The sequence below is a fragment of the Salmo salar genome, unplaced genomic scaffold (assembly GCF_905237065.1).
Source record: "Salmo salar unplaced genomic scaffold, Ssal_v3.1, whole genome shotgun sequence".
Lineage (NCBI taxonomy): Eukaryota > Metazoa > Chordata > Actinopteri > Salmoniformes > Salmonidae > Salmo > Salmo salar.
Genome location: NW_025549303.1, coordinates 79546 through 102500, shown reverse-complemented (window position 1 = coordinate 102500; position 22955 = coordinate 79546). Strand labels below are relative to the sequence as shown.

Genomic DNA, 22955 nt, shown 5'->3' with positions numbered 1-22955 from the left:
TTCACGCTAGCCATGACATCTACACCCTAGCCATGACATTTACACCCTAGCCATGACATCTACACCCTAGACATGACTGCTCCGCGCACTCTCCCTCCAGTGCGCCTCCACAGCCCAGTACGTCCTGTGCCTGCTCCTCGCACTCTCCCTCCAGTGCGCCTCCACAGCCCAGTATACCCTGTGCCAGATCTGCGCACCCGGTCTCCAGTGCGTCGCCCCAGTCCGGTGAGACCTGTTCCAGCTCCACGAAAGAAGCCTCCAGTGATGATCTATGGTCCGAAGCCTCCAGTGATGATCCATGGCACGAAGCCTCCAGTGATGATCCATGGCCAGGAGCCTGTAGTGATGATCCATGGCATGAAGCCTCCAGTGATAATCCATGGTCCGGAGCCTCCAGTGATAATCCATGGCATGAAGCCTCCAGTGATGATCCATGGCCCGGAGCCTGTAGGGATGATCCATGGCACGAAGCCTCCAGTGATAATCCATGGCCCGGAGCCTGTAGGGATAATCCATGGCAAGAAGTCTGTAGGGTGATCCATGGCCCGAAGCCTGTAGAGATGATCCATGGCACGAAGCCTCCAGTGATAATCCATGGCACAAAGCCTCCAGTGATGATCCATGGCGCAGAACCTGAAGTGATGATCCATGGCATGGAGCCTGCAGCGACGGTCCCTAGTCCGGAACCTACAGCGACGCTCTCCAGTCCGGAGCCTTCAGCGACGCCCTCCAGTCCGGAGCCTTCAGCGACGCTCTCCAGTCCGGAGCCTTCAGCGACGCTCCAAAGTCCGGAGCCTCCAGCGAAGCTCCCCAGTCCGGAGCCTCCAGCGACGCTCCCCAGTCCGGAACCTCCTGAGACGGCCTGCAGCCCGGAACCTCCTGAGACGGCCCGCAGCCCGGAACCTCCTGAGACGGCCTGCAGCCCGAAACCTCCTGAGACGGCCTGCAGCCCGGAACCTCCTGAGACGGCCTGCAGCCCGGAACCTCCTGCGACGGTGTGCAGCCCGGAGACTTCACTGTATCACAATTTCAGTGGGTCAGAAGTTTACATACACTAAATTGACTGTGCCTTTAAACAGCTTGGAAAATTCCAGAAAATTATGTCATGGTTTTAGAAGCTTCTGATAAGCTAATTGACATAATTTGAGTCAATTGGAGGTGTACCTGTGGATGTATTTCAAGGCCTATTTTCAAACTCAGTGCCTCTTTACAATAGTACGCCAGTATAAACACCATGGGACCACGCAGCCGGAGACGCATTCTGTCTCCTAGAGATGAACGTACTTTGGTGCGAAAAGTACAAATCAATCCCAGAACAACAGCAAAGGACATTGTGAAGATGCTGGAGGAAACAGGTACAAAAGTATCTATATCCACAGTCAAACGAGTCCTATATCGACATAACCTGAAAGGCCACTCAGCAAGGAAGAAGTCACTGCTCCAAAACCGCCATAAAAAAGCCAGACTACGGTTTGCAACTGCACATGGGGACAAAGATCGTACTTTTTGGAGAAATGTCCTCTGGTCTGATGAAACAAAAATAGAACTGTTTGGCCATAATGACCATCGTTATGTTTGGAGGAAAAAGGGGGAGTCTTGCAAGCCGAAGAACACCATCCCAACCGTGAAGCACGGGAGTGGCAGCATCATGTTGTGGGGTGCTTTGCTGCAGGAGGGACTGGTACACTTCTCAAAATAGATGGCATCATGAGGGAGGAAAATGATGTGAAGCAACATTTTAAGACATCAGTCAGGAAGTTAAAGCTTGGTTGCAAATGGGTCTTCTAAATGGACAATGACCCCAAGCATACTGCCAAAGTTGTGGCAAAATGGCTTAAAGACAACAAAGTCAAGGTATTGGAGTACCCATCACAAAGCCCTGACCTCAATCCTATAGAAAATTTGTGGGCAGAACTGAAAAAGTGTGTGCAAGCAAGAAGGCCTACAAACCTGACTCAGTTACACCAGCTCTGTTAGGAGGAATGGGCCACAATTCACCCAACTTATTGTGGGAAGCTTGTGGAAGGCTACCCTAAATGTTTGACCCAAGTTAAACAATTTAAAGGCAATGACCCCAAACACTAATTGAGTGTATGTAACCTTCTGACCCACTGGGAATGTGATGAAAGAAATAAAAGCTGAAATAAATAATTCTCTCTACTATTATTCTGACATTTCACATTCTTAAAATAAAGTGGTGATCCTAACTGACCTAAGACAGGGAATTTTTACTAGGATTAAATGTCAGGAATTGTGAAAACTGAGTTTAAATGTATTTGGCTAAGGTGTATGTAAACTTCCGACTTCAACTGTATGTGTGAGATTAGAGGGAGAGAGTGTGTGTAGAGTGTGTAGAGTCTGTAGAATGTGTAGTGTGTAGAGTGTGTATAGTGTGTTGTGTGTAGAGTGTGTGTAGAGTGTGTAGTGTGTGTAGAGTGTGTAGTGTGTGTAGAGTGTGTAGTGTGTGTAGTGTGCGTAGAGTGTGTGTAGAGAGTGTGTATAGTGTGTGTAAAGTGTATAGTGTGTTTAGAGTGTGTGTAGAGTGTGTAGGGTGTGTGTAGTGTGTGTAGAGTGTGTAGTGTGTGTAGAGTGTGTGTAAAGAATGTGTTGTGTGTAGAGTGTGCGTAGAGTGTGTAGTGTGTGTAGAGTGTGTAGTGTGTGTATAGTGTGTAGTGTGTGTAGAATGTGTGTAGAGTGTAGAGTGTGTAGTGTGTGTGTAGTGTGTGTATAGTGCGTGTAGAGTGTGTAGTGCGTGTATAGTGTGTAGTGTGTATAGTGTGTATAGTGTGTGTATAGTGTGTGTAGAGTGTGTGAAGAGTGTGTAGTGCATGTAGAGTGTGTAGTGTGTGTATAGTGTGTAGTGTGTGTAGAGTGTGTAGTGTGTGTAGAGAGTGTAGTGTGTGTAGAGTGTGTAGTATGTAGTGTGTGTAGAGTGTGTGTAGTGTGTGTAGAGTGTGTGTAGAGTGTAGTGTGTGTAGTGTGTGTAGTGTGTGTAGTTTGTGTAGAGTGTGTGTAGTGTGTGTGTAGAGTGTGTGTAGTGTGTGTAGTGTGTAGAGTGTGTAGTGTGTGTAGAGTGTGTAGTGTGTGTGTAGAGTGTGTGTAGTGTGTATTGTGTGCAGTGTGTGTAGAGTGTGTAGAGTGTGTGTAGAGTGTGTGTAGTCTGTGTAGAGTGTGTGTAGAGTGTGTGTAGTGTGTGAAGAGTGTGTAGAGTGTGTAGAGTGTGTGTAGTGTGTGTAGAGTGTGTAGTGTGTGTAGTGTGTCTAGAGTGTGTAGTGTGTGTAGTGGGTGTAGAGTGTGTAGTGTGTGTAGAGTGTGTAGTGTGTGTAGTGGGTGTAGAGTGTGTAGAGTCTATAGATTGTGTAGTGTGTGTAGAGTGTGTAGTGTGTAGAGTGTGTAGTGTGCGTGAGAGTGTGTGTAGAGAGTGTGTATAGTGTGTGTAAAGTGTGTAGTGTGTTTAGAGTGTGTGTAGAGTGTGTAGTGTGTGTGTAGTGTGTGTAGAGTGTGTAGAGTGTAGAGTGTGTAGTGTCTGTAGAGTGTGTAGTGTGTGTAGTGTGTGTATAGTGTGTAGTGTGTGTAGAGTGTGTAGTGTGTGTAGAGTGTGTAGTGTGTTTAGAGTGTGTGTAGAGAGTGTAGTGTGTGTAGAGTGTGTAGTATGTAGTGTGTGTAGAGTGTGTGTAGTGTGTGTGTAGAGTGTAGTGTGTGTAGTGTGTGTAGTGTGTGTAGTTTGTGTAGAGTGTGTGTAGTGTGTGTGTAGAGTGTGTGTAGTGTGTGTAGTGTGTAGAGTGTGTAGTGTGTGTAGAGTGTGTAGTGTGTGTGTAGAGTGTGTGTAGTGTGTATTGTGTGCAGTGTGTGTAGAGTGTGTAGAGTGTGTGTAGAGTGTGTGTAGTGTGTGAAGAGTGTGTAGAGTGTGTAGAGTGTGTGTAGTGTGTGTAGAGTGTGTAGTGTGTGTAGTGTGTCTAGAGTGTGTAGTGTGTGTAGTGGGTGTAGAGTGTGTAGTGTGTGTAGAGTGTGTAGTGTGTGTAGTGGGTGTAGAGTGTGTAGAGTCTATAGATTGTGTAGTGTGTGTAGAGTGTGTAGTGTGTAGAGTGTGTAGTGTGTGTAGTGTGTGTAGAGTGTGTAGTGTGCGTAGAGTGTGTGTAGAGAGTGTGTATAGTGTGTGTAAAGTGTGTAGTGTGTTTAGAGTGTGTGTAGAGTGTGTAGGGTGTGTGTAGTGTGTGTAGAGTGTGTAGAGTGTAGAGTGTGTAGTGTCTGTAGAGTGTGTAGTGTGTGTAGTGTGTGTAGTGGGTGTATAGTGTGTGTGTAGTGTGTGTAGAGTGTGTAGTGTGTGTATAGTGTGTAGTGTGTGTAGAGTGTGTGTAGGGTGTGAAGAGTGTGTAGTGTGTGTAGTGTGTGTATAGTGTGTGTAGAGTGTGTAGTGTGTGTATAGTGTGTAGTGTGTGTAGAGTGTGTGTGTAGGGTGTGTAGAGTGTGTGTAGAGTGTAGAGTGTGTAGTGTGTGTAGAGTGTGTGTAGTGTGTGTAGAGTGTGTAGTGTGTGTATAGTGTGTAGTGTGTGTAGAGTGTGTGTAGAGTGTGTGTAGAGTGTGTGTAGAGTGTGTAGTGGGTGTATAGTGTGTGTAGAGTGTGTGAAGAGTGTGTAGTGCGTGTAGAGTGTGTAGTGTGTGTAGAGTGTGTAGTGTGTGTAGAGTGTGTAGTGTGTGTTGTGTGTGTAGAGTGTAGAGTGTGTAGTGTGTGTAGAGTGTGTAGTGTGTGTATAGTGTGTAGTGTGTGTATAGTGTGTAGTGTGTGTAGTGTGTGTATAGTGTGTGTAGTGTGTGTGTAGAGTGTGTGTAGTGTGTAGAGTGTGTAGAGTGTGTATAGTGTGTTGTGTGTAGAGTGTGTGTAGAGTGTGTAGTGTGTGTAGAGTGTGTAGTGTGTGTAGAGTGTGTAGTGTGTGTAGTGTGCGTAGAGTGTGTGTAGAGAGTGTGTATAGTGTGTGTAAAGTGTATAGTGTGTTTTAGAGTGTGTGTAGAGTGTGTAGGGTGTGTGTAGTGTGTGTGTAGAGTGTGTAGTGTGTGTAGAGTGTGTGTAAAGAATGTGTTGTGTGTAGAGTGTGCGTAGAGTGTGTAGTGTGTGTAGAGTGTGTAGTGTGTGTATAGTGTGTAGTGTGTGTAGAATGTGTGTAGAGTGTAGAGTGTGTAGTGTGTGTATAGTGTGTGAAGAGTGTGTAGTGCGTGTAGAGTGTGTAGTGTGTGTATAGTGTGTAGTGTGTATAGTGTGTATAGTGTGTGTATAGTGTGTGTAGAGTGTGTGAAGAGTGTGTAGTGCATGTAGAGTGTGTAGTGTGTGTATAGTGTGTAGTGTGTGTAGAGTGTGTAGTGTGTGTAGAGAGTGTAGTGTGTGTAGAGTGTGTAGTATGTAGTGTGTGTAGAGTGTGTGTAGTGTGTGTAGAGTGTGTAGTGTGTGTGTAGAGTGTGTGTAGTGTGTATTGTGTGCAGTGTGTGTAGAGTGTGTAGAGTGTGTGTAGAGTGTGTGTAGTCTGTGTAGAGTGTGTGTAGAGTGTGTGTAGTGTGTGAAGAGTGTGTAGAGTGTGTAGAGTGTGTATAGTGTGTGTAGAGTGTGTAGTGTGTGTAGTGTGTCTAGAGTGTGTAGTGTGTGTAGTGGGTGTAGAGTGTGTAGTGTGTGTAGAGTGTGTAGTGTGTGTAGTGGGTGTAGAGTGTGTAGAGTCTATAGATTGTGTAGTGTGTGTAGAGTGTGTAGTGTGTAGAGTGTGTAGTGTGCGTAGAGTGTGTGTAGAGAGTGTGTATAGTGTGTGTAAAGTGTGTAGTGTGTTTAGAGTGTGTGTAGAGTGTGTAGGGTGTGTGTAGTGTGTGTAGAGTGTGTAGAGTGTAGAGTGTGTAGTGTCTGTAGAGTGTGTAGTGTGTGTAGTGTGTGTATAGTGTGTAGTGTGTGTAGAGTGTGTAGTGTGTGTAGAGTGTGTAGTGTGTTTAGAGTGTGTGTAGAGAGTGTAGTGTGTGTAGAGTGTGTAGTATGTAGTGTGTGTAGAGTTTGTGTAGTGTGTGTGTAGAGTGTAGTGTGTGTAGTGTGTGTGTAGTGTGTGTAGTTTGTGTAGAGTGTGTGTAGTGTGTGTGTAGAGTGTGTGTAGTGTGTGTAGTGTGTAGAGTGTGTAGTGTGTGTAGAGTGTGTAGTGTGTGTGTAGAGTGTGTGTAGTGTGTATTGTGTGCAGTGTGTGTAGAGTGTGTAGAGTGTGTGTAGAGTGTGTGTAGTGTGTGAAGAGTGTGTAGAGTGTGTAGAGTGTGTGTAGTGTGTGTAGAGTGTGTAGTGTGTGTAGTGTGTCTAGAGTGTGTAGTGTGTGTAGTGGGTGTAGAGTGTGTAGTGTGTGTAGAGTGTGTAGTGTGTGTAGTGGGTGTAGAGTGTGTAGAGTCTATAGATTGTGTAGTGTGTGTAGAGTGTGTAGTGTGTAGAGTGTGTAGTGTGTGTAGTGTGTGTAGAGTGTGTAGTGTGCGTAGAGTGTGTGTAGAGAGTGTGTATAGTGTGTGTAAAGTGTGTAGTGTGTTTAGAGTGTGTGTAGAGTGTGTAGGGTGTGTGTAGTGTGTGTAGAGTGTGTAGAGTGTAGAGTGTGTAGTGTCTGTAGAGTGTGTAGTGTGTGTAGTGTGTGTAGTGGGTGTATAGTGTGTGTATAGTGTGTGTAGAGTGTGTAGTGTGTGTATAGTGTGTAGTGTGTGTAGAGTGTGTGTAGGGTGTGTAGAGTGTGTAGTGTGTGTAGTGTGTGTAGTGTGTGTATAGTGTGTGTAGAGTGTGTAGTGTGTGTATAGTGTGTAGTGTGTGTAGAGTGTGTGTGTAGGGTGTGTAGAGTGTGTGTAGAGTGTAGAGTGTGTAGTGTGTGTAGAGTGTGTGTAGTGTGTGTAGAGTGTGTAGTGTGTGTATAGTGTGTAGTGTGTGTAGAGTGTGTGTAGAGTGTGTGTAGAGTGTGTGTAGAGTGTGTAGTGGGTGTATAGTGTGTGTAGAGTGTGTGAAGAGTGTGTAGTGCGTGTAGAGTGTGTAGTGTGTGTGAGAGTGTGTAGTGTGTGTAGAGTGTGTAGTGTGTGTTGTGTGTGTAGAGTGTAGAGTGTGTAGTGTGTGTAGAGTGTGTAGTGTGTGTATAGTGTGTAGTGTGTGTATAGTGTGTAGTGTGTGTAGTGTGTGTATAGTGTGTGTAGTGTGTGTGTAGAGTGTGTGTAGTGTGTAGAGTGTGTAGTGTGTGTAGTGTGTGTAGAGTGTGTGTGTGTAGTGTGTGTAGTGTGTGTAGAGTGTTTAGAGTGTGTGTAGAGTGTGTGTAGTGTGTGTAGAGTGTGTGTAGTGTGTGTAGAGTGTGTAGAGTGTGTGTAGTGTGTGTAGAGTGTGTAGTGTGTGTAGTGTGTCTAGAGTGTGTAGTGTGTGTAGTGGGTGTAGAGTGTGTAGTGTGTGTAGAGTGTGTAGTGTGTGTAGTGGGTGTAGAGTGTGTAGAGTCTATAGATTGTGTAGTGTGTGTAGAGTGTGTAGTGTGTAGAGTGTGTAGTGTGCGTAGAGTGTGTGTAGAGAGTGTGTATAGTGTGTGTAAAGTGTGTAGTGTGTTTAGAGTGTGTGTAGAGTGTGTAGGGTGTGTGTAGTGTGTGTAGAGTGTGTAGAGTGTAGAGTGTGTAGTGTCTGTAGAGTGTGTAGTGTGTGTAGTGTGTGTATAGTGTGTAGTGTGTGTAGAGTGTGTAGTGTGTGTAGAGTGTGTAGTGTGTTTAGAGTGTGTGTAGAGAGTGTAGTGTGTGTAGAGTGTGTAGTATGTAGTGTGTGTAGAGTGTGTGTAGTGTGTGTGTAGAGTGTAGTGTGTGTAGTGTGTGTAGTGTGTGTAGTTTGTGTAGAGTGTGTGTAGTGTGTGTGTAGAGTGTGTGTAGTGTGTGTAGTGTGTAGAGTGTGTAGTGTGTGTAGAGTGTGTGGTGTGTGTGTAGAGTGTGTGTAGTGTGTATTGTGTGCAGTGTGTGTAGAGTGTGTAGAGTGTGTGTAGAGTGTGTGTAGTGTGTGAAGAGTGTGTAGAGTGTGTAGAGTGTGTGTAGTGTGTGTAGAGTGTGTAGTGTGTGTAGTGTGTCTAGAGTGTGTAGTGTGTGTAGTGGGTGTAGAGTGTGTAGTGTGTGTAGAGTGTGTAGTGTGTGTAGTGGGTGTAGAGTGTGTAGAGTCTATAGATTGTGTAGTGTGTGTAGAGTGTGTAGTGTGTAGAGTGTGTAGTGTGTGTAGTGTGTGTAGAGTGTGTAGTGTGCGTAGAGTGTGTGTAGAGAGTGTGTATAGTGTGTGTAAAGTGTGTAGTGTGTTTAGAGTGTGTGTGAGAGTGTGTAGGGTGTGTGTAGTGTGTGTAGAGTGTGTAGAGTGTAGAGTGTGTAGTGTCTGTAGAGTGTGTAGTGTGTGTAGTGTGTGTGGTGGGTGTATAGTGTGTGTATAGTGTGTGTAGAGTGTGTAGTGTGTGTATAGTGTGTAGTGTGTGTAGAGTGTGTGTAGGGTGTGTAGAGTGTGTAGTGTGTGTAGTGTGTGTATAGTGTGTGTAGAGTGTGTAGTGTGTGTATAGTGTGTAGTGTGTGTAGAGTGTGTGTGTAGGGTGTGTAGAGTGTGTGTAGAGTGTAGAGTGTGTAGTGTGTGTAGAGTGTGTGTAGTGTGTGTAGAGTGTGTAGTGTGTGTATAGTGTGTAGTGTGTGTAGAGTGTGTGTAGAGTGTGTGTAGAGTGTGTAGTGGGTGTATAGTGTGTGTAGAGTGTGTGAAGAGTGTGTAGTGCGTGTAGAGTGTGTAGTGTGTGTAGAGTGTGTAGTGTGTGTAGAGTGTGTAGTGTGTGTTGTGTGTGTAGAGTGTAGAGTGTGTAGTGTGTGTAGAGTGTGTAGTGTGTGTATAGTGTGTAGTGTGTGTATAGTGTGTAGTGTGTGTAGTGTGTGTATAGTGTGTGTAGTGTGTGTGTAGAGTGTGTGTAGTGTGTAGAGTGTGTAGTGTGTGTAGTGTGTGTAGAGTGTGTGTGTGTAGTGTGTGTAGTGTGTGTAGAGTGTTTAGAGTGTGTGTAGAGTGTGTGTAGTGTGTGTAGAGTGTGTGTAGTGTGTGAAGAGTGTGTAGAGTGTGTGTAGTGTGTGTAGAGTGTGTAGTGTGTGTAGTGTGTGTAGAGTGTGTAGAGTGTGTAGTGGGTGTAGAGTGTGTAGAGTCTATAGATTGTGTAGTGTGTGTAGTGTGTAGAGTGTGTAGTGTGTGTAGTGTGTGTAGAGTGTGTGTGTGTAGTGTGTGTGTAGTGTGTAGTGTGTGCAGTGTGTGTAGAGTGTGTAGAGTGTGTGTAGTGTGTGTAGAGTGTGTGTAGTGTGTGTAGAGTGTGTAGAGTGTGTAGAGTGTGTGTAGTGTGTGTAGAGTCTATAGATTGTGTAGTGTGTGTAGAGTGTGTGTAGAGTGTGTGTAGAGTGTGTGTAGTGGGTGTAGTGTGTGTGTAGAGTTTATAGAGTATGTAGTGTGTGTAGAGTGTGTAGAGTGTGTGTAGAGTTTATAGAGTATGTAGAGTGTGTAGAGTGTGTAGGTTTGGTAGGTGTAGGTTGTGTTTAATGAGTCTGTAATGGAAATGAGTGTGTGTTTACTAACATGGACCCAGAGATGGCTGGATTATGAGGTAAACATTGTGGGAGAAATGACAGAGTTCACTAGGTGTTTATAAAACAGGCTAGACATGGAGGGAGACACACACACACACAGTGACATGTGAGACATACAGTACCAGTCAAAAGTTTGGACACCTACTCATTCAAGGGTTTTTCTTTATTTTTACTATTTTCTACATTGTAGAATAATAGTGAAGACATCAACACTATGAAATAACACATATAGAATCATGTAGTAACCAAAAAGTGTTAAACAAATCCAAATATATTTCATGTTTTAGATTCTTCAAAGTAGCCACCCTTTGCCTTGATGACAGCTTTGCACACTCTTGGCATTCTCTCAACCAGCTTCATGAGGGCAGTCACCTGGAATGCATTTCAATTAACAGGTGTGCCTTGTTAAAAGTTAGTTTGTGGAATTTCTTTCCTTCCTAATGCTTTGAGCCAATCAGTTGTGTTGTGACAAGCTAGGGGTGGTATACAGAAGATAGCCCTATTTGGTAAAAGACCATGTACCTATTATGGCAAGAACAGCTCAAATAAGCAAAGAGAAACAACAGTCCATCATTACTTTAAGACATGAAGCTCAGTCAATACGGAACATGTCAAGAACTTCGAAAGTTTCAAGTGTAGTCGCAAAAACCATCAAGCGCTATGATGAAACTGGCTTTCATGAGGACCGCCACAGGAAATTAAGACCCAGAGTTACCTCTGCCGCAGAGGATAAGTTCATTAGAGTTACCAGCCTCAGATTGCAGCCCAAATAAATGCTTCACAGAGTTCAAGTAACAGACACAAAATCAACTGTTCAGAGGAGACTGTGTGAATCAGGTCAAATTGCTGAAAAAACACTACTAAAGGACACCAATAAGAAGAAGAGACTTGATTGGGTCAAGAAACAAGAATAATGGACATCAGACCTCATGAGTCCAAATTAGAGATTTTTGGTTCCATACGCAGTGTCTTTGTGACACGCAGAGGAGGTGAATGGATGATCTCAGCATGTGTGGTTCCCTCCGTGGAACACAGAGGAGGTGAATGGATGATCTCAGCATGTGTGGTTCCCTCCGTGGAACACAGAGGAGGTGAATGGATGATCTCAGCATGTGTGGTTCCCTCCGTGGAACACAGAGGAGGTGAATGGATGATCTCAGCATGTGTGGGTCCCTCCGTGGAACACAGAGGAGGTGAATGGATGATCTCAGCATGTGTGGTTCCCTCCGTGGAACACAGAGGAGGTGAATGGATGATCTCAGCATGTGTGGTTCCCTCCGTGGAACACAGAGGACGAGGTGTGATGCTGTGGGGGAGCTTTGCCGGTTACACAGTCTGTGATTTATTTCGAATTCAAGGCACACTTAACCAGCATGACTACCACAGCATTCTGCAGCAATACGCCATCCTATCTGGTTTGCGCTTAGTGAGACTAACATTTGTTTTTCAACAAGACAATGACCCAAAACAGACCTACAGGCTGTGTAAGGGCTATTTGACTAAGAAGGAGAGTGATGGAGTGCTGCATCAGATGACCAGGCCTCCACAATTGATCGACCTCAACCCAATTTGGGATGAGTTGGACCGCAGAGTGAAGGAAAAGCAGCCAACAAGTGCTCAGCATACGTGGGAAGTCTTAACAAGTCTGTTGGAAAAGCATTCCTCATGAAGCTGGTTGAGAGAATGCCAAGAGTGTGCAAAGCTGTCATCAAGGCAAAGGGTGGCTACTTTGAAGAATCTAAAATATATTTGGATTTGTTTAACACTTTTTTGGTTACTACATGATTCTATATGTGTTATTTCATAGTTTTGATGTCTTCACTATTATTCTACAATGTAGAAAATAGTACAAATAAAGAAAAACCCTTGAATAAGTAGGTGTGTCCAAACTTTTGACTGGTACTGTACATACTTAATTACTCACACAAACATACCATTCATATATGTAATACTACAATTGTGAGAAAATTATTTCCTCACACAGAGAGAAAAGATGAGAGGACACCAAAACATATATGTGTGTGTGTGTGTGTGTGTGTGTGTGTGTGTGTGTGTGTGTGTGTGTGTGTGTGTGTGTGTGTGTGTGTGTGTGTGTGTGTGTGTGTGTGTGTGTGTGTGTGTGTGTGTGCGTGTTTGTATGTGTGAGAGAGAGATATTTAACTGCCTGGTTTGCTGTCAGAGAGGTTTGAGGTAATGACACGTTAGGAGAAGGATAGAGGGAGAGAGGGAGGAGAAGCAGAGAACCAGGAAGCCAGACCCACCGCCACCAGGCTCTCCTCCACAAAGGGTGTGAGCATGTGGGGCCGGATGGTGACCATGATGTCCCTGAAGTCCAGGGCGGAGATGGAGCCGCTGTGGGCCTTGTCCCTCTGAACAAAGGCCTGCCGTGCATGCTCCAGCTGCATCTCCTGGGGAGGAGACAGAGGAACACACACACACAGATTAACAACACACAGAGACAGATACATACACACACATAGCACACATACATAGACAGATACACACACATTCGGGCACAAACACTATGTACAGGGCCTAACCCACATAGTAGAGGTCATACAGAGGATTTGACTCATCCATCCTCATGACTCATAGATAGCCTTTAAATCACACAGATACCCTTTAAATCACATATATACCCTTTACATTACACAGATACCCTTTAAATCATTCAAATGTGCAATTAATAGATTGTTTAACGTGAAAAGAATATGGTAGATTTTTAAGGTTAGGGAGAAGTGAGGTGAATAGTGCCACCTTTAAGGATGTCAATAAAAATGAATATATTTATGGTTGTTTGTAATTTTGTCTTGCCTTTTAATCATTATATGTGTTATTGTTTTTACCATCGAGGACCACTTTGGAAACAAGCGTTTTAATTAATACTTTCAAGTGATATCCTCTGGAACCACATTGAACATTTTATTGTATATGTCTGTTACCCAAAATAATTTCAATTCAATTCAAAATACCATTAAATCACACAGATACCCTTTAAATGACACAGATACCTTTTAAATAAAAAATAGACCCTTTCTATCACACAGTGACAGTCATTGATACCCTTGGCATCACATAGAGACAGCCATAAGCTAAGTTTCCATCCAATTGGTGACAGATTTTCATGTGAATATTCTAAAATTCACATTAAAAAAATACTCATTTTCCAACCAGAGATGTGTTTCCATCAAACTGACTTGTTTCAGATAAAAGGCTGCGCGTGACATAAACATGCCTTTTACAGATAAATTCCCATGTACCGAATAAAAAATACAAGTTAAATGGGTTTCCATTGCTTTTTCAACTCTACTGATGGTTTTTCACCAAAAATGTTGCGTTATATAGAGAATGTGCCCATTCTGGTATTGGCACGTGTACTCTAGCCAACAGCTCTATCTGTGTGCTTGGCTAGAGTGCACATGTAGCCTACATGAGATTATTATTATGGACAAAAGTGCAGGATTCTTTTTACTTTTCAAATGGCAGCCAAGCATCGATCACCATGTCACCAGAATAAGACCCTCAATATTTATTGAAAGGAGCATCAAGTTCATCACCGTGCACTTTCACCACCCTGTGAAGTTCATCATAACTTATTACATCTGTAGCCTAATAAACTGCATGCTTTCCTGACGAGTCGTAGTGGGAGGACCACACTCCATATCATCGCGTGACTCCAAGTTAACTTAGAAACGATGGTTATTATATCAGTATTTGAGCATAAAAGCATTTCCACCGACATTTCTCGCATAATAAATTTTACAGACACAAAAAGATCCAACCTTGTATAACAGTTTAGTTGATATTTGGAAACTTTACCGAAAAATGTTCTGTTTCCATGAGGCCTGTCACTACATTTTTTATCCAACCTTATTTACTCACATTAAAAAGGTTCAATGGAAACCTGGTGAATGACAGATACCCTTTAAATCACATAGAGACCCCTTATATAGCCTCTCCTTCCAGTTCTCTGCTGCCAATGACTGGAATGAACTACAAAAATCTCTGAAACTGGAAACACTTATCTCCCTCACTAGCTTTAAGCACCAGCTGTCAGAGCAGCTCACAGATTACTGCACCTGTACATAGCCCATCTATAATTTAGCCCAAACAACTACCTCTTCCCCTACTGTATTTATTTATTTTTGCTCCTTTGCACCCCATTATTTCTATTTCTACTTTGCACTTTCTTCCACTGCAAATCTACCATTCCAGTGTTTTACTTGCTATATTGTACGTACTTCGCCACCATGGCCTTTTTTTGCCTTTACCTCCGTTATCTCATCTCATTTGCTCACATTGTATATAGACTAATTTTTGTACTGTATTATTGACTGTATGTTTGTTTTACTCCATGTGTAACTCTGTGTTGTTGTATGTGTCAAACTGCTTTGCTTTATCTTGGCCAGGTCGCAATTGTAAATGAGAACTTGTTCTCAACTTGCCTACCTGGTTAAATAAAGGTGAAATAAAAATATTATAAAAATAGAAAAATCACACAGATACCCTTTAAATCACATAGATACCCATTAAATCACACATATACCCATTAAATCACATAGATACCCATTAAATCACATAGACACCCATTAAATCACACAGATACCTTTTAAATCACAAAGATACCCATTAAATCACATAGATATCCATTAAATCACATAGATATCCATTAAATCACACAGATACCCTTTAAATCACATAGATACCCATTAAATCACATAGAGACCCATTAAATCACACAGATACCCTTTAAATCACAGATACCTATTAAATCACATAGATACCCATTAAATCACACAGATACCCTTTAAATCACATAGATACCCATTAAATCACATAGATACCCATTAAATCACACAGATACCCTTTAAATCACACACACACACCATTTAAATCACACAGATACCCGTCACATCACATAGATACCTATTAAATCACATAGATACCTATTAAATCACACAGATACCCTTTAAATCACATAGATACCCAATAAATCACACAGAGAACCTTTAAATCACACAGATATCATTTAAATCACAGATACCCTTGACATCACATAGATGCCCTTTAAATCACACAGATACACTTTAAAACACATAGTTACCCTTTAAATCACACATATACCCTTTAAATCACACAGATACCCTTTAAATCACACAGAGACAGGTGTAGATACTCTTTAAATCACACAGAGACAGGTGTAGATACCCTTTATATCACACAGAGACAGGCATAGATACCCTTTAAATCACACAGAGACAGGTGTAGATACTCTTTAAATCACACAGTCAGTCATAAATACCCTTTATATCACACAGAGACAGGCATAGATACCCTTTAAATCACACAGAGACAGGCATAGATACCGTTTAAATCACACAGAGACAGGCATAGATACCCTTTATATCACACAGAGACAGGCATAGATACCCTTTAAATCACACAGAGACAGGCATAGATACCCTTTAAATCACACAGAGACAGGCATAGATACCCTTTATATCACACAGAGACAGGCATAGATACCCTTTAAATCACACAGAGACAGGCATAGATACTCTTTAAATCACACAGAGACAGGCATAGATACCCTTTAAATCACACAGAGACAGGCATAGATACTCTTTAAATCACACAGAGACAGGCATAGATACCCTTTATATCACACAGAGACAGGCATAGATACCCTTTAAATCACACAGAGACAGGCATGTTATAGGCCCCAATGTGTGAAATATGTGTGAAATATGTGTGCTCACACCATTCTCAGAAATGGCAGCACACATTGTAATATTGCACCCGCGTTGGCCTGGTGTGCCAATTGTGGCCCGGTGTCCAATGAGATTGCGGCCAGGTCTCCTGCCTTTGGTCAGATTGAACCCAGCCTGGGTCATTTCATGTCTTTCCAGCTCCATTATTTTCTATACAGTAACACAGAAACAAAATATAAAGTTTGTTTTACATAGCCTATTCTAGAATCCGACAGTTTAGTAAAGTAGAAATGTTTTCTGTTCTTATGGGTATCTACAACTTCAGGAAGTATATACAGGCATCATTGAAGTAAAGTAGAACTCCCTGTACCATATACCATGTGCACACCAATGGTTTACCTGGACATACTGGTACCGCAGCTCCTTCACTCTGTCACTATTCCTCTCAACTGGCACCTTGTACGGTCGTTTCAGTCATTTAATTTATTTTCAAAACTCTTGTCTATAGTGGAAATGCTGACAGAACTGATGTTTGCGAAGATTTTGTTGTCATTTATGATTGCACTTTGGATCTCTCTTAGCATGATGTAATTGTTGACTATGACCATGTGGCAAATGTCTTGTTCTTGCTGATGGCTGAATACTGCTGCTCTGCCACCAGCATGAGGTCGTTGTGCAGTCCTATATATGACGTGTAGAATTCACAAATAGATCATGTTACAGATAGTATATTGTATTCAAATTGTGTCGTATTACTGTATATTCCTTATACATATCTTACGATACATTGTGATTTTCAGACTTGCGTTTACCTTTACAATAGTTGCTGTATTGTTGTGAATGGAATGCTGTACCAAAAGTAAAGAACGAGTTCATATTTACCTGTTTTCCATGCCGAATGTTTGCACAATTGATGATACTGTGGACCTGTTTACATTAGGCTGTACTCTCCGACCAGCCTCTTCCATTGTAAGACTGTGGTTTATGACACTGTGGACCTGTTTACATTAGGCTGTACTCTCCGACCAGCCTCTTCCATTGTCAGACCGTGGTTTATGACACTGTGGACCTGTTTACATTAGGCTGTACTCTCCGACCAGCCTCTTCCATTGTCAGACCGTGGTTTATGACACTGTGGACCTGTTTACATTAGGCTGTACTCTCCGACCAGCCTCTTCCATTGTCAGACCGTGGTTTATGACACTGTGGACATGTTTACAATAGGCTGTACTCTCTGACCAGCCTCTTCCATTGTCAGACCGTGGTTTATGACACTGTGGACCTGTTTACATTAGGCTGTACTCTCCAACCAGCCTCTTCCATTGTCAGACCGTGGTTTATGACACTGTGGACCTGTTTACATTAGGCTGTACTCTCCGACCAGCCTCTTCCATTGTCAGACTGTGGTTTATGACACTGTGGACCTGTTTACATTAGGCTGTACTCTCCAACCAGCCTCTTCCATTGTCAGACCGTGGTTTATGACACTGTGGACCTGTTTACATTAGGCTGTACTCTCCAACCAGCCTCTTCCATTGTCAGACCGTGGTTTATGACACTGTGGACCTGTTTACATTAGGCTGTACTCTCCAACCAGCCTCTTCCATTGTCAGACCGTGGTTTATGACACTGTGGACCTGTTTACATTAGGCTGTACTCTCCAACCAGCCTCTTCCATTGTCAGACCGTGGTTTATGACATGGTCCACAATTGTGGCTCTGATTTCATCACTGACTCTTATTCTTTGCCTTCTACCTCTTCCTCTATTATGTCTTCCCATAACACCACCACCACGCATTCTTACACTTCTTATTATCTCTCTTCCACGAGCATCTAGCTGCTGTTCAGAGTTGTGATGTTCCTCCATGTTCAGAAATGGTAGTGATTGTGCTGTGGGCAAGCTCCATATATATGCTTCCAAACTTGATTGGTTTATTTGTAAGACTGTGATTCCTATTCCATTACTATGTAACCTGGCAGGTAATTTGCCAATTTAGCAGACATTACAAACATTCCATGTCATTGATATTTATGGAATATACATGTATGTCTAACTGATTTTGATCATTGAATGGATCATTTTGCATGTGATGGTTCACACATTAAAATAATGTTTAAAAGTTGTGAAAAGTATGACAATTTCACTGAGAATCAACTCAGCAGTTTTCATCAGCCATGTGCATGTAGTTATTGTGCAAATTGTAGACAATTGTACTTAATCTTTTGTACACGTGCCAAAACACGTGCAAGTTGCTTAAATGAATAAGAAATTCAAATCTGGTGTTAACAAGAAACTAATAGTTCAGAGATTTGAACTTATTGTTTTGAAAAAATATATTCTCATTTGATAATTGAGCCAAAGCTATTGAGAAAAACTGTAAATCACACAGGCATAGATACCATTTAAATCACACAGAGACTGGCAGAGATAGCCTTTAAATCACACAGAGACTGGCAGAGATAGCCTTTAAATCACACAGAGACTGGCAGAGATAGCCTTTAAATCACATAGATACCATTTAAATCACACAGAGACTGGCAGAGATAGCCTTTAAATCACATAGATACCATTTAAATCACACAGAGACAGGCAGAGATAGCCTTTAAATCACATAGATAGCCTTTAAATCACACAGAGACTGGCAGAGATAGCCTTTAAATCACACAGAGACAGGCAGAGATAGCCTTTATATCACATAGATACCCTTTAAATCACACAGAGACTGGCAGAGATAGCCTTTAAATCACATAGATAGCCTTTAAATCACACAGAGACTGGCAGAGATAGCCTTTAAATCACACAGAGACAGGCAGAGATAGCCTTTAAATCACATAGATAGCCTTTAAATCACACAGAGACAGGCAGAGATAGCCTTTAAATCACATAGATAGCCTTTAAATCACACAGAGACTGGCAGAGATAGCCTTTAAATCACACAGAGACTGGCAGAGATAGCCTTTAAATCACACAGAGACAGGCAGAGATACCATTTAAATCACAGAGACTGGCAGAGATAGCCTTTAAATCACATAGATACCCTTTAAATCACACAGAGATTGGCAGAGATAGCCTTTAAATCACATAGATACCCTTTAAATCACACAGAGACTGGCAGAGATAGCCTTTAAATCACATAGATACCATTTAAATCACAGAGACTGGCAGAGATAGCCTTTAAATCACATAGATACCCTTTAAATCACACAGACAGACACAGATAGCCTTTAAATCACATAGAGACACACCTACACTACATTACCAAAAGTATGTGGACACTTGCTCGCCGAACATCTCATTCCAAAATCATGGGCATTGATATGGAGTTGGTCCCCTCTTTGCTGCTATATCAGCTTCCACTCTTCTGGAAAGGCTTTCCACTAGGAACATTGCTGCGGGGACTTGCTTCCATTCAGCCACAAGAACATTAGTGAGGTCAGGCACTGCGCGTTCCAATTCGTTCGATGGGGTTGAAGTCAGGGCTCTGTGCAGGCCAATCAAGTTCTTCCACACCAATCTCGACAAACAACTTCTTTATGGACCTCGCTTTTTGCACGAGGGCATTGTCATGCTGAAACAGGAAAGGGCCTTCCCCAAACTGTTGCCACAAAGTTGGAAGCACAGAATCGTCTAGAATGTCATTGTATGCTACAGCATTAAGATTTCCCTTCACTGGAACTAAGGGGTCTAGCCCAAACCATGAAAAACGGCCCCAGAACATTATTCCTCTTCCATCAAACTTTACTGTTGGCACTATGCACTGGGGCAGGTAGCGTTCTCCTGGCATCCACCAAACCCAGATTCGTCCGCCGGACTGCCAGATGGTGAAGCGTGGTTCATCACTCCAGAGAACACGTTTCCACTGCTCCAGAGTCCAATTCCAGCGAGCTTTACACCACTCCAGCCAAAGCTTGGCATTGTGCATGGTGATCTTAGGCTTGTGTGCGGCTGCTCGGCCATGAAAACCCCTTTTATGAAGCTCCTGACGAACAGTCATTGTGCTGACGTTGCTTCCAGAGGTAGTTTAAAACTTGGTAGTGAGTGTTGCAACCAAGGACAGACAGCTTCAGCACTCAAGGGCCCTGTTCTGTGAGCTTGTGTGGCCTACCACTTCGAGACTGAGCCTTTGTTGCTCCTAGACTTTTCCACTTAACAATAACAGCACTTACAGTTGACCAGGGCAGCTCTAGCAGGGCAAACTGACTTGTTGGAAAGGCGCCATCTTATGACAGTGCCATGTTGAAAGTCACTGAGCTCTTCAGTAAGGCCATTCTAATGCCAAAGTTTGTCTATGGAGATTTCATGGCTGTGTGCTCGATTTTATACACCTGTCAGCAACGGGTGTGGCTGAAATAGCCGAATGCACTAATTTGAAGGGGTGTCCACATACTTTCTATATATAGTGTAGCTTCAGAGAGATAGAGCAACAAACACACATGGATAGAAACAGAGGTACCTTCATTTTCGTATGCACAGTAACACATATTTCTGGACATGATTTAAACATTTTGTGGAAAATTGTTTCTCCTTATAACATGTTAATGACTTCAGTTGAGGGCGTCTCTACAAACACACACGCCCACTTCTCAGAGAAGCACAATTGCCGTTGATGAGCCCCCTGGAGCCATTTTCCGCTCTCAGTTACAGGGGGCCAGCATTTAGAGGAGCTGCAGTCATTTGCTCTCTCCTCTCTCTCTCTCTCTCTCTCTCTCTCTCCTCTCCTGTCCTCTCTTCTTTCCTCTCTCCTCTCCTCTCCGCTCCCCTCTCTCCTTTCCTTTCCTCTCTTCTCTTCTCTCCTTTCCTCTCTCCTTTCCTCTCGTCACGCTGCTGCTGTGGGGCGACTCTTGTGTTTCTCTCACCAGCCCAAATCCCCCATTATGGCACTCCAGGGGATACACACACACAAACTGACTGGCTAATCACCTAAGTGGTCACTATTTCACAACACACACACATACACACACGGCACGGCAGCTTCCTCCTCCGTGGACCACAGAGACAACAGACAGGCTCATGGGAAGACTCCTGTGGGGCTTTGAAATGAAAAGCCATTATCACTACCTGTGACCACACGTCTGGTGAGACACACTGTAAACAAACCTCAAACACAATACCGCTTCGTCATGGCTCATACTGCAAATACCAAAATTCAAACAACTGTAAAACTACAATACACATATGCTACTTACTGACTTTATTTAAGTCAATTAGAGATATTATTGAATATTACATTCATATGGATTTTGGGACTTCCTCTCTACCATTCTTTATCATAAGAATAGCCTGCAACACAATATTCAAAAAGTACTGCACATCAAAATCTGTTAGCATGTATTCCTGCGTCTAAGTCTTTGTGACTGACATTTAGAGGCTGATAACATAACAGGCCTCCGGCTACACTCACCAACCCCAGAGAACACTTTCAGGAGATTGACACCTACGAAAAGCTAAATAGAAAGGGGGGAATTACTATTGACATTTCTCCCAAAAGGGGTGTGATCCGCAAAACAGGTTTCTGTGAGAACAGGGTGTCAATAACACTTTCTGCATATGAGCTCGTCAGCTACCTACCGTCATTTAACGATCAATTAGGAAAATCATCATTAGGGGTGGTTATACTAAATGTACTGAGGAGGTCCAAAATGGAAGCCATCCAAACGAACATATTGCAAATAAACATAAATAACTTGTGAAAGAGACATTTTCATCATCTGAATTTTTTTCAGTATTTTTGTTTTTACATTCTGATGAAGAGGTCCAAATTGGGGAGTGGGGGGGGACTAACACAGAGAAAACATCAAATGAAAAGACAGCTGGAGCAGTATAGTCAAAACAAGAGAAGGGTGGAAAATATCCCTGAGCTACAGAGACTGGAGCAAGACAACACTAAGTAGAGTTAGGAGCCTACCACAACCACATGAAACAACAGAACAATTGCGGCCCAGAATGTAGCAGTTTACGGTTTTAGCCGCTTTTAGCCTGTAAAAACGGAACTTATTACAACTGTGAGTGTTTTAGAGACATGGTTTTCAGGAGGAGAGCTAAGCCTCTGAAGACCAATACCCAGACTACCACGGCATTTACACTCACTTCAATTGTCTCTGGATTGGATGGAATATTTGACGAGCCACCTCTGTTTTGGGTTTCAATACGAGAGGCATTGGTGTCTTTCCCGCTGTTTAAGGTCTTTAAACAAAGGAATACCTGCAGGAGAAATACTGTACATATTCCCTCTAACTGTAGCTCAGTTGGTAGAGCATGGTGTTTGCAACGCCAGGGTTGTGGGTTCGATTCCCACGGGGGGCCAGCACAGAAAAAAAAATGTATGAAATGTATGCATTCACTACTGTAAGTCGCTCTGGATGAGAGCGTCTGCTAAATGACTAAAATGTAAAAAATGTTCCCTCTGGTTCCGATCAACACAAACCAGGTTAAAGTCATTACTGACCCTTAAAGCTAAAGACTGGGATTCAGGTTTTTTGCAGCTACATATGTGAATATCAAGCGTTGAAATTACCATTGAAAACACAACCCAAATCGTAGACTGTAGCTTTAAAAAGCTCAGACATAACATAACAAAGCCACTTTAATGCCCTCCATCCATGTTCAGTGTGCCAAGCAGCACATCTGACATAGCTATTGGCTGCCATGTGCCACCTCTACGCATGGCATACATCACCAAACCACACTATGTACACAACAATGTGAAGTCAATCAGCCCTTGGTTGGCATCCACGACACAAGAGGGTAAAAAGAATGTCTGCATCCCAAATCACACTCTATGCCCTACACATCATGTAATTTTGGAGAATCTCTGGCTTCCACCGTGACAGTAATTGGCGAGAGAGCCCTTATGAGAAATTTGCAGCGCGAACGTTTTCCGGGATAATCCCATCTTGTTTCCATCTGGCCCGTCATCATTATGGATGAATACAACACACATGTAAACACTAAGTATAAGGATGAGAAACCCCATAGAGAAAACCACTGAAAACGAACCTTATTATTTACAGTGTGTGTTGTATGAGAAGCATATTACATTTGCCGGTGATTAACTGAGATACATTACTTCAATCTGTATTATCTTTACCATTCACAACACAAATGGGAACAGAATTTAAAGTATTTTCAAATAGCAGTGTATTGAAATAATTGAGGAATATGAATAATAGTTTGTTAAAGTCTTAAAGATCTTCACTCAGGTCTCAGTGGGTTCATAACAGCACTGTTCTCCTCTACTGCTGAGAAAACACTTCAATCACAAGCCCTGAATGAAATAAATTGACTAAATGAAGTGAGTGAAATAGGAAATGTGTATTTCATAGTTGAGCTATGAGCATTACTGCTGTACTCCTGTTATGAAGTATTGGAAACCAGTGGAGTGGAACTGGGCAAGCCCTGAATGCAAAATTCATTCTCTACTCTAACTGGCTGCACCTCACACAGACACAGACACACACACACACACACATAGGCTACACACACACACACACACACACACACACACACACACACACACACACACACACACACAATATCAGTGTGTTCTTCACAGTGTGTAACCCATCTGGTCCAAGTTAAGTGTAGCATAGAAAGCTCATTCAGATATAGTGAGTGTAGATGAAAACTTGGCACGGCCGACCCACCATTCTCCC

The 22955-nt window shown here is 42.8% G+C and overlaps 1 protein-coding gene across 1 annotated transcript in view; it reads right to left on the bottom strand.

Moving 5' to 3' along the window:
• LOC123736396 (calcium-binding mitochondrial carrier protein Aralar2) overlaps positions 1–22955 on the bottom strand; it is a 96699-nt gene that overhangs the window by 57467 nt on the left and 16277 nt on the right. Inside the window, exon 6 of the mRNA XM_045713178.1 lies at positions 11853–11999. Coding sequence (XP_045569134.1) covers positions 11853–11999 — 147 coding nt within the window. The remainder of the gene's footprint in view (positions 1–11852; positions 12000–22955) is intronic.